Below are 23,903 nucleotides of genomic sequence, written 5' to 3'. Positions count from 1 at the left end.
AAAATAATAAGAAATGTTACTTGAGCACCAAATCAGCATATTGTAATGATTTCTGAAGGATCATGTGACACTAAACATGAGGATGCAAGAGGAGGATTGCTAGAGAATTGGTAGGTGGTTGCTAGAGTGTTCTGACTGAGTTGTTGTTATGGCATTACTAGACTGTTGCTAGGGTGTTTTAGAGGGTTAGGCCATCAAAGTCACTTCAAGGCAAGTCATTTCACTCGGCAGCCATCTTTGAAACTCTTCTCTCTGTAGTTGTAAGGGAGTTGCTGGTTGGCTGCTAGGGTGTTAGGGATTGGTTGCTGTGGCATTGAGACAGTTGCTTGGGTGTTTTGGTGTGTTACTAGCATGTTTCTAATGAAATGAAAACTGCTGCTCAAGAAAGCATTTTCACAAGCAAGTTTTCATTTAATGTAATTTACAGTAATTTCTTTTCATATCTACATTCATATACAAGTAATGCCTGTGGCTAAACTTTCCCCTATCTTACACACACTTTAACACACAGAATAGCTTAACAGCTGCATATACCTTATCATTAAGCATTGCAGTGAGTATTATTTGCATTTTCTTCAGAAAACTTTCAAGTCTAGTTTCTTGTCAATTCCTAGTTTAGTTTTTAAGCTCCTGGTTTGTTTAGACATCACATGGCCAATTTGTCTTTTTCCTGCTGTGTCCTTCTGTAGTTAGCATTGATTTGACTCAGTGAAACTCAACCAGCTCCATGTGAATCTCTGCTTTCAGCCAGAGGGCTCCAGCTCTGCACAGTTCAAAACTTTATGTAGGTTATCATCTGCCGCAGGGTTCTCACAAACTTTCCTTCTGTTTTGTTGTCCGTAATAACTCTGTTTGAGGCAAACTGAATAATACAGAAATTAAATTTCATCTTCTCAACAGCTGTAAACACATACTCCACTTTTGCACAGAATAATATAGCAATTTGAAAATAAATAATGCACTTCTGACCCTTTGCTTGGAAACGCAGTTATTCAGTATTACAGTATGCTGGAGACCCAGGTGTGGCCCCTGGTTAGGAAAACAAGTGGTTTAGTGAGGAAGTGTATAGACGCTTACTGCTGTTGGTTTTGGTGTCTAGTGTGTATCAGATAGCCAGGGGTGTAGATATGTTGTTTGCCTTAAAACTGCAGATTTTAGGCCACACTGGTTGTCCTCCATCACTCTTTCATGTCTTTATCTCTTCTATTTCTTCACTCCTAAGAAGATTTTTTATTCTTTCACACTTTAAAGAAATGTTCCTGACTCAATCCAACCCACATGGCATCATGCACCACATAAAATAATTATAACACATCCATGAATTCTTGAAATCAAACCCAATATGTGTGTGTATATTAATACACTTACAATGCAAGTCTATGAGGCAAGGCATTGCGCACGGATAAATGTTTAAACACACACTGTTTTGGAAGTATACCCACAATACTTGTAATTTGTTAATATTGACTAATATGATAAAATACCTTTTATTCAGTTTTTAACTCCTAATATTACCATTATACCATGATCTAAATACTTGATTCTGATTGGCTGGAAGGTGTGCGTGTAAACTGTGTAATACACAGGTAGTTCCAAAATGCAGCCTTCATTTAAAGCAGACACAAAAGCACAGATGACTTGCACACAAAGACTGGAGATCGTGCTGAACACAGAAACATTCAAGAGCAACTTGTTGTCAATGCTGCCCCTTGACGTTTATTAATTAATTTGTAGCAATGAGGTGGTGATGCCACTGTTTTTTAAGTAAATAAACTTACAGGCACACATACTCTCTCTCTCACTCTCTCTCTCAGAATTGCACCGGTAACACAATATGTAAACCACTAAGCGCTTAAAATCACAGGCTTATTTATTTATTTATTTAGTTTTTATTGTTGAAATTTAAATGGTGTTCATAATTTCTTTTTCTCAGTTTTGCGTGTATAAAATTTGATACATACACTACCGTTCAAAAGATTTGTAATGTTTTTCAAAAGAAGTCTCTTATGTTCACCAAGGCTGCATTTATTTGTTCAAAATACAGTAAAACAGTAATATTGTGACATATTATAATTTAAATTAACTAATATAATATATTTTATTTATTAAATGTCATTTATTCCTGTGATGGCATAAGTCACATGATCCTTCACAAATCATTCTAATATGCTGATTTGGTGTTCAAGATTCCTTTAATATTATTATCAAAATAGTAGCTGCATAATATTTCTGTAGAAACTGTTGTTTTATGGTCTTTGAGTTTGAACAAAAAAATGTTGAACATTTATTTGAAATATAGATATTCTGTAAGATTGTCAATATTTTTAGTATCACTTAATGCATCATTGCTTAATGTAAGTATTAAAGTCTTTAAAAAAACTCAAACCTTTGAACAGTAGTGTACATATAAATCAACTCACATTGTGTCCTCTTGTTTTCTCTCTGTCTCACTCATCTCATCCTTTATTGTGTTCTCTCTTTATCTCTCTCTCTCTCTTTATCTCTCTCTCTCCTCTCTCTCTCTCTCTCTCTCTCTGAGAGAGTGAGGTCAGAATGATTTAGAGTTGTTCAGTGCTCATTCCTGCTTAAGAGCCAGACTAGAGAAGTGCAGCTGTGGATATGAAAACATTCTTGAGTTAACAGGCTGTTGTTTGTGCTGGAGAACTCTTTCGTTAGCTTATTTTTTCTTCTTCTTTTTTTTTTTTACATCAATCTATTTATTTTTGTTTGTCCTATGGCAGTTTTCTCTAAATTTAGCAAGAAGAGTTTCTTTATCTTTCATAGGGTATATTTGGGTAAGTGTTATTTTTCATGCATGGTCCATTCTCATTATATATGATGCACTAAATGTATTTCAGTTTGAAAGCTGCAGCTCTCATTTACATCTGCCTAATGATGCGAGTTTCAGCGGTGCAGAAGAGCTGGTGCTGTGTTTTTATTTGTTTGTGTAGTGAGGAGGTGAGCAGACATGGCTTCACGGTCATCGTGGATATGCGAGGATCCAAATGGGACTCTATTAAACCTCTGCTGAAGATCCTACAGGAATCGTTTCCTTCCTGCATCCACGTCGCTCTCATCATCAAGCCTGACAACTTCTGGCAGAAACAGAGGACGAATTTTGGCAGTTCCAAGTTTGAATTTGAGGTAAGGTGAATTTACATTTAATAAAGTGACAGTGAAATTCGGTTTTTGGTAGATACAATTAGATATTGCTTTGAATTTTCTTCTAAAATCTGTTGTCTGAGATTATGGAATCTTTCAGGGAAATAAATTAAAGAAAAAACAGTCTATATTTTACTAGAACATTCCATATTGATGGCGCGAAAGTAGAGCTGTCAAAATTACTTCTGACCTATTTCATTAGAGCTGAGAGGAAGATGCATGCAGTAGTGTTATATTTAATCTGAAGGCTTAATCTCCCAAAGGAGGTTTCTTAAATTAACACATCTAGTGTGGCACAACATTCAGAAGTATTATTACATTGTAATATATGTGTAATTGATTTATACTAAGTGTTTATAACTGCATCACAAATGTTGTTTACACCTGAACACTGGAAAATACTTCTAATTGCATTGATGTAATGCAGACCAGACTGTCTTGAAGTTCTGGTCTCTATCCACCACCAAGTCTCAAGTGTCCTCTGTCCCCTCATGTGTCTACTGTTGTCTCTAATAACATGACCTGAGGTGCAATCTCTGGAATGTTTTTTGGGCTGCTTCAAGTAAAGTGTTCAATGTAACTGATCCAGTAGGCTTTGTATTCATCATCCAATCAGTGCTTAATTGCATTGTTGTTTGAAATAACAATTTCAGCTTCTTGGAAACCTCCCACGGAGTCACAGACAAAACCATTCCATTCCGAACCCAGAGCTGCCAAAATATTGTCACACTTTGCAGTAATCTGTTTTGGTTGTTGTAAAGATGTCACAAAGATGCCTCACCCACATATAAAACAGTACAAGTATATAAAACAGTATTTTAATATTAAATTGCAAAAATGAAGACATTTTGCCAAAATGCGGAAACATTGTAGAGATAACAAACTAATAACAGTCAAGCAGATATCAAATATTATTTTAAAACCTAGTGTATTGCTTACCGAGGCAGCAGTTTGTTGTTATTGTCAAATTTCAAGTCAAATTAGATTTATATAGTGTTTTTCATTGTTTCAAAGCAGGTTTACAAAAAATCATGATGTTAATATTTATATCTTAATGTTTTTCATTCCTAATAGTCACATTTAACAGATTAGAGCCATGCAGTATGTACCTCGGTTTTGTATGCAAACTTGAATTGCACACAATATAGTTTTTAAAGGAACTTCTAAATTATAAAATTTCTATGTTGTTGTTGTTGAAATATATTCATTTACACAGTGGCTGTCATAACTGGTTTCATAGCAGATTTATTTAAACATACATTAAATAAGACATTACTAACAGATAAAGTAACATTTTAATGTGGATATAGTCTAATATTTCACAAAATTCCAATGAAGTTTTACTCATGCAGTGGTTAAAACAATACTGTATTTGTTCGCTACACATGCATACCGAACCGAAAGACCCGTTACACCCCTAGTAATTCTAATTATAATAATTTAATCAGGCCATTATAGAGGCACTCCAGACATAAAGACTCAAAATAAATATCTAAATAAAAAATCAACTGCTCATTAAGTCTTTTAATGTGGAGTCCTAGTTCTGTGACATACAGAGTTAATGCATGTGTATATATATATGTAGAGTGTTCCATGAGGTTCCATTTCAGTTAGGATGCAGTTAAAGTAAATGAAAATGAGAAATGTTAAAAATCGTCTTCATTCAGATTATGAACCAAAGTGTCCTACTTTCTTCCTTTCAGACCATCATGGTGTCCCTCGAGGGTTTGACCAAAGTGGTTGATCCTTCCCAGCTGACTCCAGACTTCGAGGGCGGTCTGGATTATGACCACGAGGAGTGGATCGAAGTTCGAGTGGCCTTTGAAGACTTCACGAGCAATGCAGCTCGCATCCTCTCCCGTTTGGAAGAACTCCAGGACTTTGTGTCCCAGCGGGAGCTGCCGTCAGACCTGGACGGGTCTCGGCGTGCTATGGAGGAACACGCCTCCCTGAAGAAAAAGGTTAATAAAGCTCCTGTGGAGGAGTTAGATACTGAGGGTCAGCGCCTGCTTCAGCGAATCCAGTGTGGGGAAAAAGGCAGAGGAGATATCCAGGGATTAGCTCCAAAAGTCCAGGCGCTTCTGGATAAACTTCACGCCACACGCCAACATCTGCACCAATCCTGGCACATGCGCAAAGTGAAACTGGATCAGTGCTTCCAGCTGAGACTCTTTCAGCAGGATGCAGAGAAGGTGTGAACATTAATTATATGTAAAGTTTAACAGGGAGAAAACTGGATAGTTTTACATATATCATAGGGTTGGGACCATAACATAATAGATAACACTTTATTAAAGGGACCAATTCTCACTATTAACTAGTTGCTTATTAGCATGCCTATTATTAACATATTGGCTGTTTATTAGTACTTATAAAACTCATATTCTGCATGACCATATTCTACATCCCTAATGCTACCCAGTACCCAGAGTTGGGTATAACGCGTTACACAGAAACACGTTGTTGTTGTATTATTATTTTTTTTTTTTTTTTATTTTTTTTATTTATTTGGCAGAAGCTTTTATCCAAAGCGACTTACTGTGCATTCAGGCTATATATATTTTTTTACCATGTGTGTTCCCTGGAAATCAAACCCAAAACATTTTGCGCTGCTAACGCAATGCTCTACCACTGAGCCACAGGAACACTTTTCCTGGTAACTCAGTAAAGTAATGTGTTACATTTTAAATTTATGTAATTTGATTACAGTTACTTATGTCAATAAAATTACATTACTTTTGAGTTACAAATGCAGTGTTAAAAATTATGAACTAAAAAAAAAAAAATCACGTTTTGCGGGTCAGTATCTTTTGTTAATAGCGAAAATTTGACCATAAAATAAAGTGTGACCACATAATATAGAATATACTTTCTACTTACAAAGGTACTTTATATTTATAATTTATGTTAATTTGTGTAATTTTATAAAAGTTATGTACTTTAAATTCCTGACAAAAATGCAATCAATCAGTACTACAGTGCGGTAATCGTATCAAATGGTAATAACATGTTTATTGCATGCTACCAAGTTGCAATGATGGAACATACTGGAACTTTTTTGTTAGTGGTTACATTTGATATCAGGATATTTCCAAAAGGGAAACATTTCTTTAGTGTTTTCTATGCACAACCGAACTGTTTTACCTCCCTCCAGAGGCTTCTGTGAAAACTTCTGCAATCTTTGGATGTTAAACTAAATATTGTTAGAATGACAAAGAGGCTTTTTATTACAAGAAGACAATGCTGTAGGATTTGCGTAATAGAATTACACAAATAGAAGTTAAAACCCTAACACACATAATGCAACATGCATACATTAGCATTCAAAAGTTTGTAGTCGCTTATGCTCATTTATTTGATAAAAAATACAGTAAAAAAGTTATAGGAATTGTATTACAATTGGTCTATTTATTTTTAGAATGTAATTTATTCATGTCACTGAAGTTTTCAGTGTCCTTCAGAGCTTTCAGAAATCATTCTAAAATAAATATTTTAAGAATTCTCTGATGAATAGAAAGTTCAAACAAGCAGCTTTTATTAGAAATGGAAATTGTTTGCAACATTATAAATGCCTTTACTGTGTTTTGATCAATTTAATGTGCCCTTGCTGAATAAAAGTATAAATTAATTTTACTTTCAAACATATTGAACCCAAACTTTTGAACGGTGATATATCAAAATTAAGCACAGTTAAATATGTTGTACCATTCTGTATTGTCTGTTCCTTTATGAAAGTGTATTGAAGTATACCATAAAAACAGTATTCCAGTATATTTCACAGTTTATGCCTTCCATGTCTCCTCTCAACAGATGTTTGATTGGATCGTCCATAATAAAGGCCTGTTCCTGACAACCTACACAGAGATAGGAGCCAACCATCAGCATGTGCTCGAGCTGCAGACCCAGCACAACCACTTTGCAATGAACTGCATGGTAAGGCTGTGTCCAGTGGTCCAGCAGTAATACGTGTCACCACCTGAGGCGTTATAACAGTGTAGCTTGATGTGTGTTACATCATTTAAATGATGTGCGTTTATACACGTGCCCTGAATCACTTAGTCATGCAAGAATGGATTTTCTGTTGTCATATAAAAGTCATGTGATTATATGCTTGAAGGGTATGTAATGCCACGGGAGAACAGTCACATGCAGATACATTATCCCTTGTGTGTGTGTTTGTGTTTGTGTGTGTGTGTGTGTGACCCTGGCAGACATGTTAATCACCCCCAGTAGGTTTCAAAGGCAGAGAGTTTCAGAAGAAAACGGCATGGCATCAATCACTGATTTTCCATCTCTGTGGTCTCATCTGCCATCTGCCCATCCATATCTAAATGTTACTGCTGTTCAGTCAATAGGCAGAGCCTACAGCGAGTATCTTCTTACAGATAAATGATACATGTAGTTTTAAATGCTTTCAAATTTTGGAAATCACAGAGAATCTTTCTCAAATTTGAACACTTTTAACTTTCATTAATAAGTCATTAAACCGTAATAATGATTAAACAGACCAGTAGTTGATATACTTTTATGTTTATTTTTTTCCAACCCACGGTTTTAGGAAATAATTTGGCCCACCCCAGCCCGCCCTGCAAATAAAGTAAAATTTCTTTACCTGCCCCCCCCCCGCCCGCCCCCGACCCGCGGGGTCCGCGGGCTATGAAACGAACCGCGAATCGAGGACATCACGAAAGTTACGTTGCTACGTGGACCTTCGTATTGTAACCTTATCAAAGAACCTATTAAAATCTGAAAATATATATTCCAAAAATTACATGTAGCCTATAGGGAATTGCACGCAACATACATGGATTTTTAAAATTTTGTTTTTAATGACCCGCTCATATATTTATATATATATATGATATATATATAAAAACATCTTTAATCTTTAAGTCGTTAAGTTTAATAACTGCAAATTCGATTTTTGCATTTTTTGAGGAAAATGTAAGTGGTGCTTTCCATTTGAGCACTTAAAGTGCACATTGAGTATAATTCATGAAACATGAGCAGAATACATTTTTGTGTAAATTGTTCGTAAAGCCATCCTGATATACATTTTTTGTATTTATGAAAGTGTTATTTGCTCCCAACTGTGCGTAAAATGTGCATAAAACTTCCAAATGTTTTGTTTTCTTTTAGGCAAACTGATGAAATTGTATTTTGATAACATTATTTGCCATGATAATATTTAATAAAATTAATTGGTAAACCATTCAATTAAACATGAAAATAAATTTCATTGATAAACAACAATTTCGCTTCATGAATCACTTTAGCTTTATATCAAATCTAAGGTTAATGAAGTATTCGCAAATCCAAAGGAGAGTTTTTGGGTCCAATTTACACGTAAATTACACTGAGTTTATGATAAACTTACATAAGTTTCATGAATAAAGCAGTTGAATTTATATGTACTATTTATTTGATTATTTTTATTACATTAATTTTAGTTTGTTTAGTTTGTATGAAAACAGCTACATAAACAACAATAATAATAATAATAATAATAATAATAATAATAATAAAATAAAAAAAATAAAAACTACATAGTTGAAACAGTCCTAGATAAACAATATAGATATGGAACCAAAATCGATTTGGATAAACAATAAAGAAACATAATATGGAGACAAAGCAGATGTTCATAAACATGTAAGAAAACAAACAATATAGATACAGAAGCAAAATAAATGTAGATCGTAGAATGTAGTTACTGCAGCTAATTATTATTATTATTACTATTTTCATGCATTCATGTTCTCCACCCTTTTGAATTTTTTAGAAATGTTGAGGTTATATCCCTTGCCAATTGCTAGGATGTTTTTGTAGGCTTTGATCAGGCTCTTTGTTGCTCTTTTGTTAGTGTGTTAGGTTTGGCTGAGTGTGCTAGAATCACATGTCCTGCCTCAGCTGTGAGAACAGTCCACCCCCCTCTCACATTGCTATAACTGTGCACAACTTAACGGATGAAATGCTTTGTCAACTGTTTGTTTTGGGTTAGCCTGACTGCCGGGCAGCCGGGGGTACTACAGCCACCTCCTCAGGAAGTCCTAGGAGCCTTACTTCCTGTCTGATATGAAGCATGAATGGACGTAAACACTGTTTGTGTTAATTGTTAGATTAAGTGTATTGCTTGGTGATAATGCACGTTTTGTGTTTGTTGTGTTTATCACATCCTTTCTTACCTAATACAACTAAAATACCTTGTCCGGGGTGACACTTCTCTGATGTTATGATTACTGAAAACAGACTTTTAAAAACATTTTAGTTTTGTGCTGAAAGCCCACCCCCTGACATATGTGTTTGTAATCCTTTTAATCACACACACACACACACACACACACACACACACATACACACACACATATATACACAGACAATATATACACATTATATATATATATATATATATATATATATATATATATATAATAAAAAAATATTATATTATGTATTATATAATACACATACACACACACACACACATATATATACACACATATTTACACACACACACACACTGAATATATATATATATATATATATATATATATATATTTATATATATATATATATATATATATATATATATATATATATATATATATATATATATATTCATATAGATGATATAGGAGAATATGGAACTCATACTCATACTCTTTATAACAGTGTAGCAGACTGCTTAAATAAAATGCACAGAAACATTTGATTGGGAGATGTACAAATAAAACAAATATTATATCATATTTGATACTTTAACATGATTAAAAAAAATGTTGATAGAATATATATAATCATATACTGTAAACCTAAGTTGCTTCAGTCCAGTAAGTGTTCATCTTGACATTGCTAATAATATAAAAGTTATTTTATATTACCTACTAAAAGTCAGTAAAGATTTCACAGAACCACAACTAAACAGACAATTTAAAAAAAAAAATAAAAAAAAAATATTGTGTGTTTTGATCATGTTGATAATTAGCAATATTTAGATTTTTGCATATGAAATATGATACAATAGGCTTGCGGTTAATAGCCTGCAGGTTCTGCGGCAATTGCCGTATGTATTGACTGCGATTCAATAGGCGATTTATGGAGACGTCCGTGTTCATCACATGGCACACTGGGGGCCTGGTTGTAACCTTTCGTAATAGACATGCTTAAGCAGCTATGTCATTGAGTTACAGGGGTAATGTCACCTGAGCAGAACGTTATGCTTGTCAAGTTGTAAATTAACTCAGCTCCCACTCTTTTATGAAAGACAGTCTGGAGGACAACATGTAGAAAACACTCCTCTGGCTAAAGGCATTTTACACATGGCTGGGTAATCTCCCATCATGCTGGTGTATTGATTAGTCCCAGAGATATCATGTTTCAGGCACTCCTTTTCTAATCATCCTGTATTTGCAAGAGAAAAGAGGTTTACTGTAATAATATTTAACCTGGGAGTCTGTGAGTGAAGGTTAGACTGTCCTTGCATGACTCTCTCTGTTGAAGTAGACTGCAGGGTCCAGTACTGTCATGAAGTGATTTTCTCATGTGAGGAAGGCTTTTGTTCTGCGGTATGTGAGTCTTGGCAGCGTTCAGATCCTGTAATGTGATCTGTGTAGATGTAGGTACTGTAAAGCACTTCCTTCATCTGTACTCTCCTTTTACGCTCAAGTGTCTTTTTCAAGATGTTTTCTGTTTTGGGATGAGATGATGGCTTATGGGATTGCAAAAGTTATTTCTGTCCAAAATATAGTTATTACAGGTGCTTGACCAGATTACTAATGGGGGGGGGGGGGTGATTGTAAAAAGGTTTCTCCTCATTGGAGCAGTCAGTGTACATGTGTGTTTGTAACAGAAAAAGATTATAAACCACATACTAATGCCTTATTCTGCATGACCATACTTTATATCCCTTAATTATACCCCATAATTAAACTTAACAACTACCTTACTAACTATTAATAAGCAGCAAATTAAGAGTTTATTTAGGGAAAAGTCATAGTTAATAGTGAATATTTTTTCCCTATTCTAAAGTGTTACCCACTTTACAAAAAGGTTTATTTTGTTAACTATATTGTATGCATTAATTAACATTAACTAACAATGACCAATAGATTGTAACAGTATTTATTAATCTTTGTTAACATTAGTTAATAAAAATACAACTGTTCATTGTTAGTCCATGTTAGCTTAGGTCAATTAAATAAAATTAATATATACAACCTTTGATTTTAGTGATGTATTAGTAAATGTTGGAATCAAAATTAACTAAGATTAATAAATGTATTTTTTTTTCACTGTTTAGGTTAACTTATGTTAACAAATTGACCTTATTGTACAAACCTCATTGTAAAGTGTTACCATGATTTCTTACATAAGAATGAAAAAAAAAAGTAATTTTAAATTGTAATACTATCTAACAATACTGCTATTTTTCTGTAATTTTGATAATAAATGCAGCCTTGGTGAGCATATAAGACATCTTTCAAAAACATAACACATATATGTGTATATACTTAGAAATATACACTTTGTCCAGTCTCATTTCTGCAACAAACATGTTGTGTACATTTATGTAAATCATACAAACTGATTTCTTTGGTGTTCCCCTTTATGTGGAATCAGTTTTGCTAATGAACCACATGCTGGTCATTGACATGAAAATAGCACCTATTATATTTCGCATATGTTTAGCCAGAGGTTTCTTTAAGCTGCTTTAGATTTACATTAAAATTATACCAGAAGCTCTTAATTGTTTCCATGATGCGATCCACGAGGCCTGTGATACATAACAGAGGGATTTGATGAATTTGTGTTTAGTGGTGCATGTCTATCTTCTCCAAGCAGCTCTGAAACCAAGCTCGGGGTGAGTGATATAGAGAGTTAGTAACCTTATTTCCCATCCTGACTTCATCTGGTGGAAATACATTTGCACATGTGGGGAGCAGTGGCTAGTCTTATCTACATATGCAGGCTAGATCATTTAGACATCTTTAAATGTAATTTTTTGGTAAAACTGAAAACAGATTTAGTGGGTGTGCACATCTTCCAGAGTTTATAGAATTATGCACGGGTGAGTGTGTGTGTTTGTGTGTCGTATGTTAATGTATAACAGATGGGTGCATAGATTTACATCAATACCAAAAGTAAAACATGATAAAATTACTGACATAGTCACCTTAGTATTGTGCATCCATTGCATTATAATGGGACATGATTTAAAGTTAAGGGTTCAAGAGTTTGAGTGTGTGTTTCATGCATGTGACTATGGTATTGCTCCAGGTTTTCACGTGCATGGACACGACTGCTCTAGTTTATTGTTGCACGCAGGCCGATACCAAACCCCCATCAGGTTTTTATCTGACAGCTCTGTGTATTGATCCTATTCCCTTTTGAATGCCTCTGGGCTGTGTAATTAGCCCCATGTGAGGAAACAGCATGGCAACCAGAGCTCGACGTTCTACCAGCTGTTTACTTTGACTGGGTCATTGTTCTATATCTGTTAAGATATTTGGTAACACCTTATTTTGATGGTCCCTTTAGAACATTTTGTTGACAATAAGTAACCTTGCACTTACTTGTCAACTAACTCTCATTAGAGTATTAGTAGACTATCTGATTAATATCTGCTATCTGTTTATAGTGATGGTCTCCCAAGATACATTCTACTGACTATAAGTAACTTTGCAAGTACATCTCTACTTAATCTAACCCTAACCCTACCACTCTACTAATGCTCTACTAACACTATTGTAAGAGTTAAAAGATATGTAGGTGCAACATTACTTATAGTCAAAAGAATGTGTTAAATAGACCATCAAAATAAAGTGAAATCAGATATGTCAGAGCTGTAAGCTGTTACAGTGCATATTCATATGTTGTAGTTTCAGTTGTTAAATCACACTGGAGCATTTATTTAATTGTCTGAAATGGGAAGACATGAACTCTATCCATATTTCTTCCTCTTGGCTTAAGATGCTTTTCCGTTCTTATTCACACACACTCACTCTCACACATGTTCCAGAGCTGTGTATCAGATGAGAACTACTCCTCCTTGCAGGAGCAGCTACGAGTGAACTGCTGTTTATACGGTTTCCGAGAAGATCTGTCACATCCCCTCATCATAGTCTTTTTCAGTGTTTGTTGTAAGTTGGTCCTGCAGTTCCTCTGAAACCCTCCACCTCCCCAGCTCCACTTGTCTAGATCTGCTAATTCAGGAAGTGATGCAGTATATATAGCACTCAGTGTTTTTGTGGTCTCTTGCAGAATGTGTATGTGAACATCAGTCGGATCATGTCCGTGGGGAACAGGCTGCTGGAGTCGGGTCACTATGCAACCCAGCAGATTCAGCAGATCTCAGGTCAGCTGGAACAGGAGTGGAAAGCGTTTGCCGCTGCACTGGATGAGAGGAGCACGCTGCTGGAGATGTCTGCTAACTTCCACCAGAAAACCGACCAGGTGAGGCCTAAATGTCCAGAGACATACCTGCAGATACATTGAGTGGCCAAACAAAGTGATGCATTGAAGATGATGCAGTGTGTGTGTTAATTACAAAGAACTAATTACAAACAAAATTCTAAGCAACATATCATTTAGATGCTGATATATTCAGCCAAATCTAGTTGCCGAGTAAGTATGTACTGTATGCTATAGAGGGGCTTTCAGAATTTAGAGAATGATGTGTTGTTCACAAAAACTCATACCCACTTTTTATCCCTTTTCTGTTATTCAGAAAAACAAGTCATCAAGTTGTCTCAAACTCACTTCACTGGCTAAGGTTAGGATCCATGTGTTGACATTTTTGACCACTCACAAATGTTTTAAAAGCACCACAAGCCACGCTTATTGCACTTCTCAGGCAGTCTGCCTATATACACAGGCAGACTAAACTGTTTTTTTTTTTTTTTTTTTTAGTGTAAAATCTTGGATTTTTATCTCTTGTTTTATAAGTGAATCATCAATGATTGTTCAGACTCTTTAGTTGAATACTTCATGTACTGTAGATAGGCCTGTGCTGGAAAAAGGATGAATGAAATCTGTTCCTTTCATCTTTCTGTCCTTTATCTTTCTCTTTGAGCATTTAATATCTGTTGTCAGCATCAATATCAGGCTGACACGCTGTTCATTCAGTTTATTTTGCTACCAATGAGACAGGGCAAAAATAGTCTTTATTTGTATAGACAAATTGCAGTGTGTTTAATCTTTTCCTAAATAAGACACTGATGTAAATCACTCAGTGGTGGAAGGCTCAATGTTAGCTTCCTAACAACAAATGCTATCTTGAGATGTGGTCATATTCTCGACTTATTTTTTAATCATTCCTGTATGTGGTAACAGATCACAGAAGTGTATGTGGGTGGTTTAACAACCAATAGCTGAATATTCTTGCCTTTTTCTAGTATATGAGCAACATTGACTCTTGGTGTAAAGCCTGTGGAGAGGGAGAACTTCCTACTGAGCTACAGGACCTGGAAGACACCATCCACCACCATCAGGGTCTCTATGAACACATAACCGCTGCCTATTCTGAGGTACAAATCTCCATTAAAGTAAAAACTTTTGCTTGTGTTTGTGAATTTTTTCACTTTAAAAACTAAATACAGGATACCTCTGAGCTCAACAAGAAGTAAAAAACTATAGTTTTTATAAAGAATAGTTTTTCCTGAATATGACAATGTTCAAGTATTTGGTCGTTGTGGACTAGATCTGCATTGCACACCGCTGCTGTTGCAAGGCAAATATGGACTTGCTACTGCCAGTAGATACACAGACATGTTTCTTTGAGCTTGTAAGATATGCTGCTGCTAATGCATGAATAAACACACATAAATCCCCTAGTAGAATTAGACAAGTGGAGCTGGGGAGGTGGAGGGTTTCAAAGGAACTCTGATAGTGCACTGCAGGACCAACTTACAACAAACACTGAACCAGACTATTTAAATGGTGAGCAAGCAAGCTCATTGGCTGCAGAGCAGAGGCCAATCACCTTGTGCTGTGTAGGCTAGTAAATTATGTGATTGCATGTAAAGGAACGTGGAGATTCATGACTGAACTTGATTTTCAAATAAAGGTGGGATTTTTTTTCTGTAAATTTCTGGTTGTTGATGTGTATTATCTGTACATCCCCAGGTAAGTCAGGATGGCAAAGCCCTTCTAGATAAGCTACAGCGGCCTTTGACCCCAGGAAGTGCAGATTCGCTGACAGCCTCAGCTAACTACTCCAAGGCGGTGCACCATGTTCTGGATATCATTCATGAGGTTCTGCATCACCAGAGGCAGTTGGAGAACATCTGGCAACACCGCAAACTTCGTCTTCACCAACGGCTACAGCTCTGCGTCTTCCAACAGGATGTCCAGCAGGTCGGACACTTAATTTTAATAATACTTTATAGACAAATTATTGTAAACAGTTTTTTACATCTCATGTGGATGTGGATTCTATTTATTTTATTTAATCACTGTTATTTGTGAAGAGAGAGATGTGCAGGGTGGATGAGGTGTCAGAACGTTGCAGGAGACATCTGTGTGGGACAGATTTTTTCATTTCATTCTCACCCACTTCCCACAAGTTTCTTCTTGCACATGCCTGTTTCCACTGAATTTCACTTCCTGCTCGCAGTGATTTTGATCTGTGTGCTTTCGCTCAATTTTGTTTCAATTTAGGACATATTTTCTTACATTAAGCTAAAATAAATAGTTTTTTTTCTGTGTGTATATATATATATTTCAAGTTACATTTTAAACTGTAATTTATTCCTGTGATGGCAATGCTGAGTTTTCCATAAATAACATTCTTAATATGAATTGATGTGGCAAAACGCAAAATGATTAATGGCTTGATATATGAATATAAATATGATAGTGTAACACTAAAATGATTCCTGTTCATAAATGAGGTGAATCTGGTCCACTTTCTTCTTCTCTTTGTCTGAATAAAATGGCAGCATCTAAATGCCCATGAGGCATCGTTATGCTGAATAGAAAGTGAGGTCTAATCTGCTTAAAATATGATTTCTCTGCTCACTTAAGAACAGCATATAAGTTTGAAAGTGAGATTTTAGGCACCACTGCATCATTTATTAATTTATTTTTGGATGAAATATTTGCATTTTTCTTTTTCAACTAAGAAATTCTAGAGAAAAGAGAAAATTCCCCAAAAGATAAGAATTCTGTTTACAACATCCAAATGCATTTCTCTGTCTCTTTCACTCTCTCTCACACACGGTCTGTCCCACACTATGTTCCCACTTTTTTTTTTTACTTAGTTTTTTCCCTCTCAGACGCATTTAGTATCAGTTGTCATGGTAACTGTTTTCAGCAGCCTCATTATGTTGAGGGTTTGCCCCATAAAATGATGCAGGCATAGGGGACCTCTAAACCTTCCAGACATCAGAAAGCAGCCACGTGAGCAGGAGACTCAACATCTGCACGACAAATGATTGCATCTAATCACACACACACACACATGCTGACAGATGCCACCACACAAACAGCTCTGAATGTTTCTGTGTGTGGCACATTCAGCCAGATCAAAGGTGGCATAATGAAATATGCATGAGTAGAGGACTCAGTGTGTTTTCGCAGTGTGCATTGGCATCTATTGAAGCAGGTAGAAAGCTTTCAAACTGTCTTAGCAGCTACACCTTGTAGAATACTCACTTAAAACCTTTTCTAATACGTTTTTATTAGTAAAACATTGCATATGTGTTCAGATGCTCATGCAAACCTGACAGAAACAACAGATACTACCCCATTAATCAGATATCTATAATAAACACAGTTATTGTACTCTCCGACAACACCATCAGAACAGACACCAGAGTCTTGCTCGCTTAATCTGCAGGATGACCTCACTGCGTTTGGTGCTGATGTTTATAGTGCAGTGAATCCTGCTGCTTTGAGGCTCCCCCTGCTGGCTTTACATTGGAAATGCATTATATATTTAAAGTATATCTAGCTATCGATCTTTCTGTCTGTCTCTTAGAAATTGACTGAACTTTTACAAGGTTCCCACTGTCATGGAAAACCCAGAGCCCTTGCAATTGTCTCATTAATGTTTAGTTTTTATAATGCAGGCGGTGGTTCTTTTGACCCTCTGAGCAACATTTGGTTATGTTTCTCTTTGTGAATGTCTTGTCCTGCTCGACAAAGTCCTTCTCCCAGCTAAGAACAGAATATACATTTGAAAGGTAGATTTTGGACACCACTGCGTTGAACTGTTAATAATACTGGTTCACCTGCATGTCATTACAAATCTGTATGCTGTTATTTTTCCAGTAGAGCACAAATAAAAAAAAAAAAAAAGATTTTTTAAAGGATCTCCACATACAAAAAGGGCAAAAAACACCATAAAAGTATTCCATGTGGAATCTGGACTCTATTACAATAAAATGGACTACTTTTTTGGTTCTTTTATAGTGATTTAGTGGTTCTTTTGACCTTCTGAACCTTTGTTTATGTTCTTGTTTGGGAATATCTTCTCACACAGGTTCTAGATTGGATTGAAAACCATGGGGAGGCGTTCCTGAGTAAGCACACAGGAGTGGGGAAGTCTCTGCACAGGGCACGAGCATTACAGAAACGTCATGAGGACTTTGAAGAAGTGGCTCAGGTAAGGAGAAACAGATGTAAGATCATCGCTTTGGCTATTGTCCACCTGGATATCTACTGTTCTCCTCCCATAATCAAAACTAGGCCATCACAGAAATTAGTCAATTGCATGTTAACTTCTGCATGTTTCTCAGAACACCTACACGAATGCAGACAAACTCCTGGAGGCGGCAGAGCAGCTGGCTCAGACGGGCGAGTGTGACCCTGAGGAGATCTACCAGGCTGCACACCAGCTGGAAGATCGTATCCAGGACTTCGTAAGACGGGTTGAACAACGCAAAGTCCTGCTCGACATGTCTGTGGCCTTCCACACTCACAGCAAAGAGGTACAGTAAGTTATGAGAAAGTAAGAATGGGTGTTGGTGGGTGTGGATATGTCTGGGTTTGCCAGTGTTAACATGTGTTCTACTTGACATACTGTAAATGTGTTCCTGAATATGATGTAACAGGTACTTGTGTTTTTTTTTGTTTGTTTTTTTGGTCTTCACTTTCAGAGATGAAAGTAAAATTATGACGTAATTATGTTCCTGAATATTATGTGACAGGTACAGTGCAGTTCTACAGATTTTGCACTTTTTGATGCATGGGTGTAGAGTGTGTTAATAGAGAGACTGTCACAACTGAGATGATACCAGACCGGTGAGAATATAAAAAATACATGAATTCTACTGATATAAAAATACATAGATTCATGCTACTGTAGTTAACGCCAGCCTTTAGATGACATAAGAATTAGAAAATATTGTATATGATCACGTAAAATAAACTCAGACCATCTCAAATGTCTGCTTTGTTAACACAAAACCAATCCAGTTCTAGTAATTTTCACTTTCAGGTATTTCCATTTAGGTTATAATACAAAGTTAATGTTATTTAGTTTCCTGCTGTTGCTACATAGAACGAGCACAACTGAAACTGTGTCTCACGAATAGCTGACAGACCCCACACATTCACTAGTGGCAGAACTAATTGACTAGTCAGTGTGAACTGTGTCCTGCATGCTAAAAGAATCCCATGCAGCCTCTCACTTTTGGAATTAAACATTATTTGCTTCAAAACCAAATTAGTGGTTAGCTTTTTTGGACCTCGAATCTTTACAATTTGTCTGCTTATAAATTCAGAACTTTTTTTCTTCTGGCCCGTCTATATTCCACAAACAGTGAATGATAATGAGTAGTAGTGTGTACATGATTCATAATATACTTAATACAAGCAAACGATGCTGTCTTTAATGTCTCCATATGGCATAATGTTAGCCATCTGCTATCTGTAGCAGGCTGGCATATATAGACATCTTTGTTTCTGAGAGTGTGTTTTCTAAAGGTATAAGTATTGATCAAAGGTTAAAGGCTGAAGTTTTGGAAAAAGAGAAAGGTAGAGAAAGGTGGAGGTGGAAAAAGACAATGGGGAGGTGTGGAAGGACAGGCATGGCCTGCTGTGGCAGGAGATACACTCTTTGACATGCCAACACAGGCAGATGGCTAATCCTGAGCTCACATAAGACGAAGACATTCACAGGAAATAACAACACTAGCCGTTCGGTCTGGCCGTTTGTCTTGTCACGTTTGTGCATTTGGATATTTTAGATTATAGACCAAATGCCATTTGTTTGAAGACCCATGGATCTACATAGGTCACTGACTGGTTCATAATATTGTGAGGTTTCTGATTGGCTGGTAATGATGTTATTTCTCTGCAGCTGTGGACATGGTTGGAGGAGCTTCAGAAGGAGTTGCTGGATGATGTTTATGCTGAGTCAGTAGAGGCAGTGCAGGAGCTGATCAAACGTTTTGGTCAGCAGCAGCAAACCACTCTTCAGGTCACCGTCAACGTCATTAAAGAAGGGGAGGATCTTATCCAGCAGCTCAGGTACTGCCAGTGACACTGACTTGTTGTCATGAGAATTATATGCACGTCATGTAATGGCCTTAGCATCCCATTGACGTCTGTTGCATTAATTACAATTACTAACCCCTAACCCTGCAGACACTTTTTGCCTTTTTTAAAATTATTTAGTCATTTTATGAAACTAGTGACCTTATGGAGGCCGAAAGCAAATGCAAGTTTTTCAGGTTTTATTAATAGAGCAAATTTAGCGGGCTACAAGACCATGCACGCCATGGGCACCTTACAAATGTGTAATTACACATGTTTTGGAAAATCCATCCTGAAACATCATACTCTCAATAACATATTCACTTTTCAGTTATATGTCTACATTTGATATTGCAATGTTATTTCATGTGGGGTTTATTTATGACCCATGTCCTAATCTGCATAGATTAAGTAAACTGTAGTAAGAAGATGCTTTATTGAAGTTGTATGGTACTGTATATATACTGTAGCAGATGTTGTCTCTCATGCTCGTGCATGCTCTTTTTTTCTGACTGCAGAGACTCTGCAATCTCCAGCAATAAGACTCCTCATAACAGCTCTATGGCTCACATCGAGAGCGTCCTGCAGCAGCTGGATGAGGCCCAGGCTCAGATGGAGGAACTGTTTCAGGAACGGAAGATCAAACTAGAGCTCTTTCTCCAACTCAGGATCTTTGAACGAGATGCCATTGATGTGAGTCCACAATTTACACAAGTTCACAATGTCTGACAGTTTGTTTAGTTTGTTATATTTGTTTGGTTGTCTGTTATATTAATGGAGGAAAAATATGGTATACATTTAGATGAAAATAAACATAGATGTACTATTTAGCCAGCTGAAATGTCAAAAATAAAGTAAACTAAAATAGAAAAACTAAATAGACTAAATTGTAACAAGACATGTACAGTATTCTGGTTGCATTCATGAAAGTTAATATTTTGCAATGCACTTGTGTCATACTCATACAGCTTTTTAATTTTGTGCAATTCGTAGAATTGATATTTACACCACAAAAATAGCCCATATTTCTAATTTCTAATGTTGCTCAACCAGTACAGGTCATTATTATATTAAACTTGTGTCATACTCATACAGTGCTGTACAGTTATATATATATTAACATATTTATAATATTTGAGATATTGCTGTCAGATATATATATATATATATATATATATATATATATATATTTATATATATATTTTTTTTTTTTTTTTTTTTTTTTTTTTTTTTTTTTTTTCTCAAAGCCATCAGGCAGGCACCCACCCCTTGATTACATGAATTTAAAGTTTCAGTTCTGCATCAGCTGTGAGGTAGAAGGCTATATACCACATGTTGTTGCTTCTATATTTCTTGTCGGTTTTGATCTGATCAAAGGAACAAAGCGCTAAAACACAAAATCCACTGATCTCAGAGATTCTGCGTGGAAGCCTTGAGCAAAGATAAAGCCATCGTGGATGCTCTTTTCACAGCCGGCACTATGAGTCATGGAGGATTGTGTCTCTGGACATGTGAAAATGAGTCACGCTTTTGTCAAAAGGGTGTTTGAGAAACTAACAGCTTTATCGAATAAATATCACATTCACGGTTGCTCTGAATCAAAGCTCTTAAAGTCAGCATGGAACAACCTTTTTAATTTTTGTAATCTCACCAAAGGCTTAAGGTTCGGCTGGTTAGCATGAACAGTTAGCCTCTGCTGGTAGATGCTGTAACTGAAACATTGTTCAGCCAAAAAGCGTGTTTCCCCATTGACCGCTATACTCAAGTCAGTGTTTCTTTAGATTTTAATACATGTTTTACAGTTTTAGATGTTGAAATTTTTTTTGTGAAGGAACTTACAATGCATGATGATAGATAGATAGATAGATAGATAGATAGATAGATAGATAGATATAGATAGATAGATAGATAGAGATAGATAGATAGATAGATAGATAGATAGATAGATAGATAGTCCTAGATCCTGGGATACATAGAAGATAGGGAGATAGATCGATAATTATTGATAGATAGATAGATAATAGACCCATAGATAGAAGGAGAAGATAGATGAAATCAAGATACCTAGAGCCATGTAGTCTGCAAGGTGAGGGTCCAGTTTATGGGAAAAAAAAACATGTTGTTTTAAAAGAGCTCAGTGAATTCAGTTGTTGGATGGGGATACCTTCATTGCCACAAGCCAGTATATGATATCAACCCCTGCTTGAGGTCTTCAAGCCCCAGTGGTATTATAGCCATGTGGTCTGCAAGCCCACACATTTATGAAAAAAAAAATGTTGTTTTAAAGAGCTCACAAAGAGCTTGACATCACAAATGCTGTAATACTCCAGAATCTTGTGGAAAGCCCTCCCAGAAGAGTAGAAGCTGTTATAACTGCAACGGAGTTACCAAGTCCATATTAATATCTATGAATAAAGTCCCTTTTGGTGTAAGGGTCAGGTGTCCTGTTAATTTTGTCCATATGGTAAGCCTTGATGTTGTCACCCAAAACAGAAGTTGTTTAAGAGGTGGAGCAAAGTTACAAAAGACAAAAAAATGTTCTTCTGTTGAATACCATGCACTGAACAGTCATGCACAAGTTCAGAAACATAATACAATAAAGATGGACAGTTTCGTGTTGACGTTAAATGAGATGCCGTTCTTTTGCTCATTTGCATAAACCTGCATAAAACCCCACCATGCTGTGCGATTGACCTTTGGTGGCTGTTTGAAATGTTTTGTTTGTAGGAAACCCTATATGAAGTAATCAGAGTCCAACAAAACGAGCTGGCTTTTGTAGTAAAAGTGATATCGTTCTCTGTAACATAATCCAATACAGATCAAGGAGTATCACATTCCATAGGGCGTTCTGAAGGCGCACACGTTCCACTGATACTTTGCTGATAGATAAGGGAAAACTAAGAAGACCTTGTATAGACAAAGAGCAAACCTGAAAGAACAACCTGAAAACCGTACACAGACGTGTATAAGTTCCAGTGTGGGTGATGATTGTAGGTGAACTCCTACATCGGATGTGAGGTAGTTACTCAGCGCAGGGCGGGTCGGCACTGTCTGTCAAGGCGGCAGGGTGCCAGAAGGTACAGCAGTGGGTGTGTGATTTCCCGAACGCTGCTCCCACGCATTGAAGAACACATTTAATTCTTACAGAAGATGGTTGTGTTCCCGTTCTAGTCATCATCAGTGCTTCACTTAGAAAAGCTGGAAAAAATGCTCATGTTCATTAGAGGAGGAATTCTCAGACAGAGTGAGTGCTTTAGACTTTTGACGGGAGGATTATCTGTTCAAATCAGGACTTTAAACCAATTGCTATATCAATGACAAATGTCTTCTGTAGTGTTATTGAGGAATAATTTACTGAGCTGCATTGTGAAGTTCTGATTAGATGCTCTATGTTGTGTGATGTTAAACGTGGCTGAAGTGAACTGCTTGCCCAGTGCTTGTTCTCTATGGGTCATTTTTCTCTTGTTTTACCCACCTGTTGTTTTACAGATTAAGTTTTGTACTTTCTCTTGCATGTTCAACATTAATTCTGTGAATATTCATTTTTAATAGTCAACTAATAGTTGTGTTTAATGGCCAGTGCTGGTAGCTAGTGAGCAGACCGGCCAATGGCTGATTCAATATATAATACTACAAGTTAAGGATGATGAAATGAGACTGGAATCAAACACTCACTTTTTTAAACAAAACTGAACAAATGTTGAAAATAGAAGATGTTTAGTAGTCACTGACAAGACTGTCGCTGCATTTGGAATGAATACAAGGTGATATTAAATAATGTTGGCTTTTTTAATATTTAATGAAATTTTGTTGAGGGTAAGTGTTGTACTCGCGTTTCACTCAAGAGAGTGGCATGTTTAGAAAGCCATGTAAAATTAATGTAAGTTCAACTTTTAAAAAACATGCAAGACTTTATGGTGGTTTTCCCCATCCCATCCCATTCTATCTCTTGTTTTTTTTTTGAAGTGAGTAAGGTTTCTTTTGTGATTGGTTTTTGGTGCTTTGTATTAAATTATACATACATGCATGGTGCTGTTTTTTCTTCTTCTAATTGTTTAAGCAACTTTAGTAATTATATATGGTTTATAAACATTATTTTAAACATTATGCACTTTTTTTTCAAAGATAGTCGTGTTATTTTATTACGCTTTGAAGAAATATGTACGTATAATATTTTGCTTGATGCGTCCTCTTGTGGCCTCAGAAGTGAAGTCAAAAGCTTTTTTCCCCCTAACTGAAATTATACTTTTTAAATTCGAATA

At 36.1% G+C, this 23,903-nt stretch overlaps 1 protein-coding gene across 1 annotated transcript in view; it reads left to right on the top strand.

Moving 5' to 3' along the window:
• The window catches only part of triob (trio Rho guanine nucleotide exchange factor b), a 132,389-nt gene that overhangs the window by 52,477 nt on the left and 56,009 nt on the right, over nt 1–23,903 (top strand). Inside the window, 11 exon segments of the mRNA XM_042740505.1 lie at nt 2,952–3,144; nt 4,866–5,354; nt 6,973–7,095; nt 13,423–13,614; nt 13,889–13,933; nt 14,556–14,687; nt 15,286–15,516; nt 17,645–17,767; nt 17,901–18,092; nt 19,466–19,635; nt 20,160–20,334. Coding sequence (XP_042596439.1) covers nt 2,952–3,144; nt 4,866–5,354; nt 6,973–7,095; nt 13,423–13,614; nt 13,889–13,933; nt 14,556–14,687; nt 15,286–15,516; nt 17,645–17,767; nt 17,901–18,092; nt 19,466–19,635; nt 20,160–20,334 — 2,065 coding nt within the window.

Source organism: Cyprinus carpio, chromosome B16, assembly GCF_018340385.1.
Source record: "Cyprinus carpio isolate SPL01 chromosome B16, ASM1834038v1, whole genome shotgun sequence".
Classification (NCBI taxonomy): domain Eukaryota; kingdom Metazoa; phylum Chordata; class Actinopteri; order Cypriniformes; family Cyprinidae; genus Cyprinus; species Cyprinus carpio.
The sequence above is the reverse complement of the archived record's forward strand: the minus strand, read 5'-3'. Positions and strand labels throughout refer to the sequence as shown.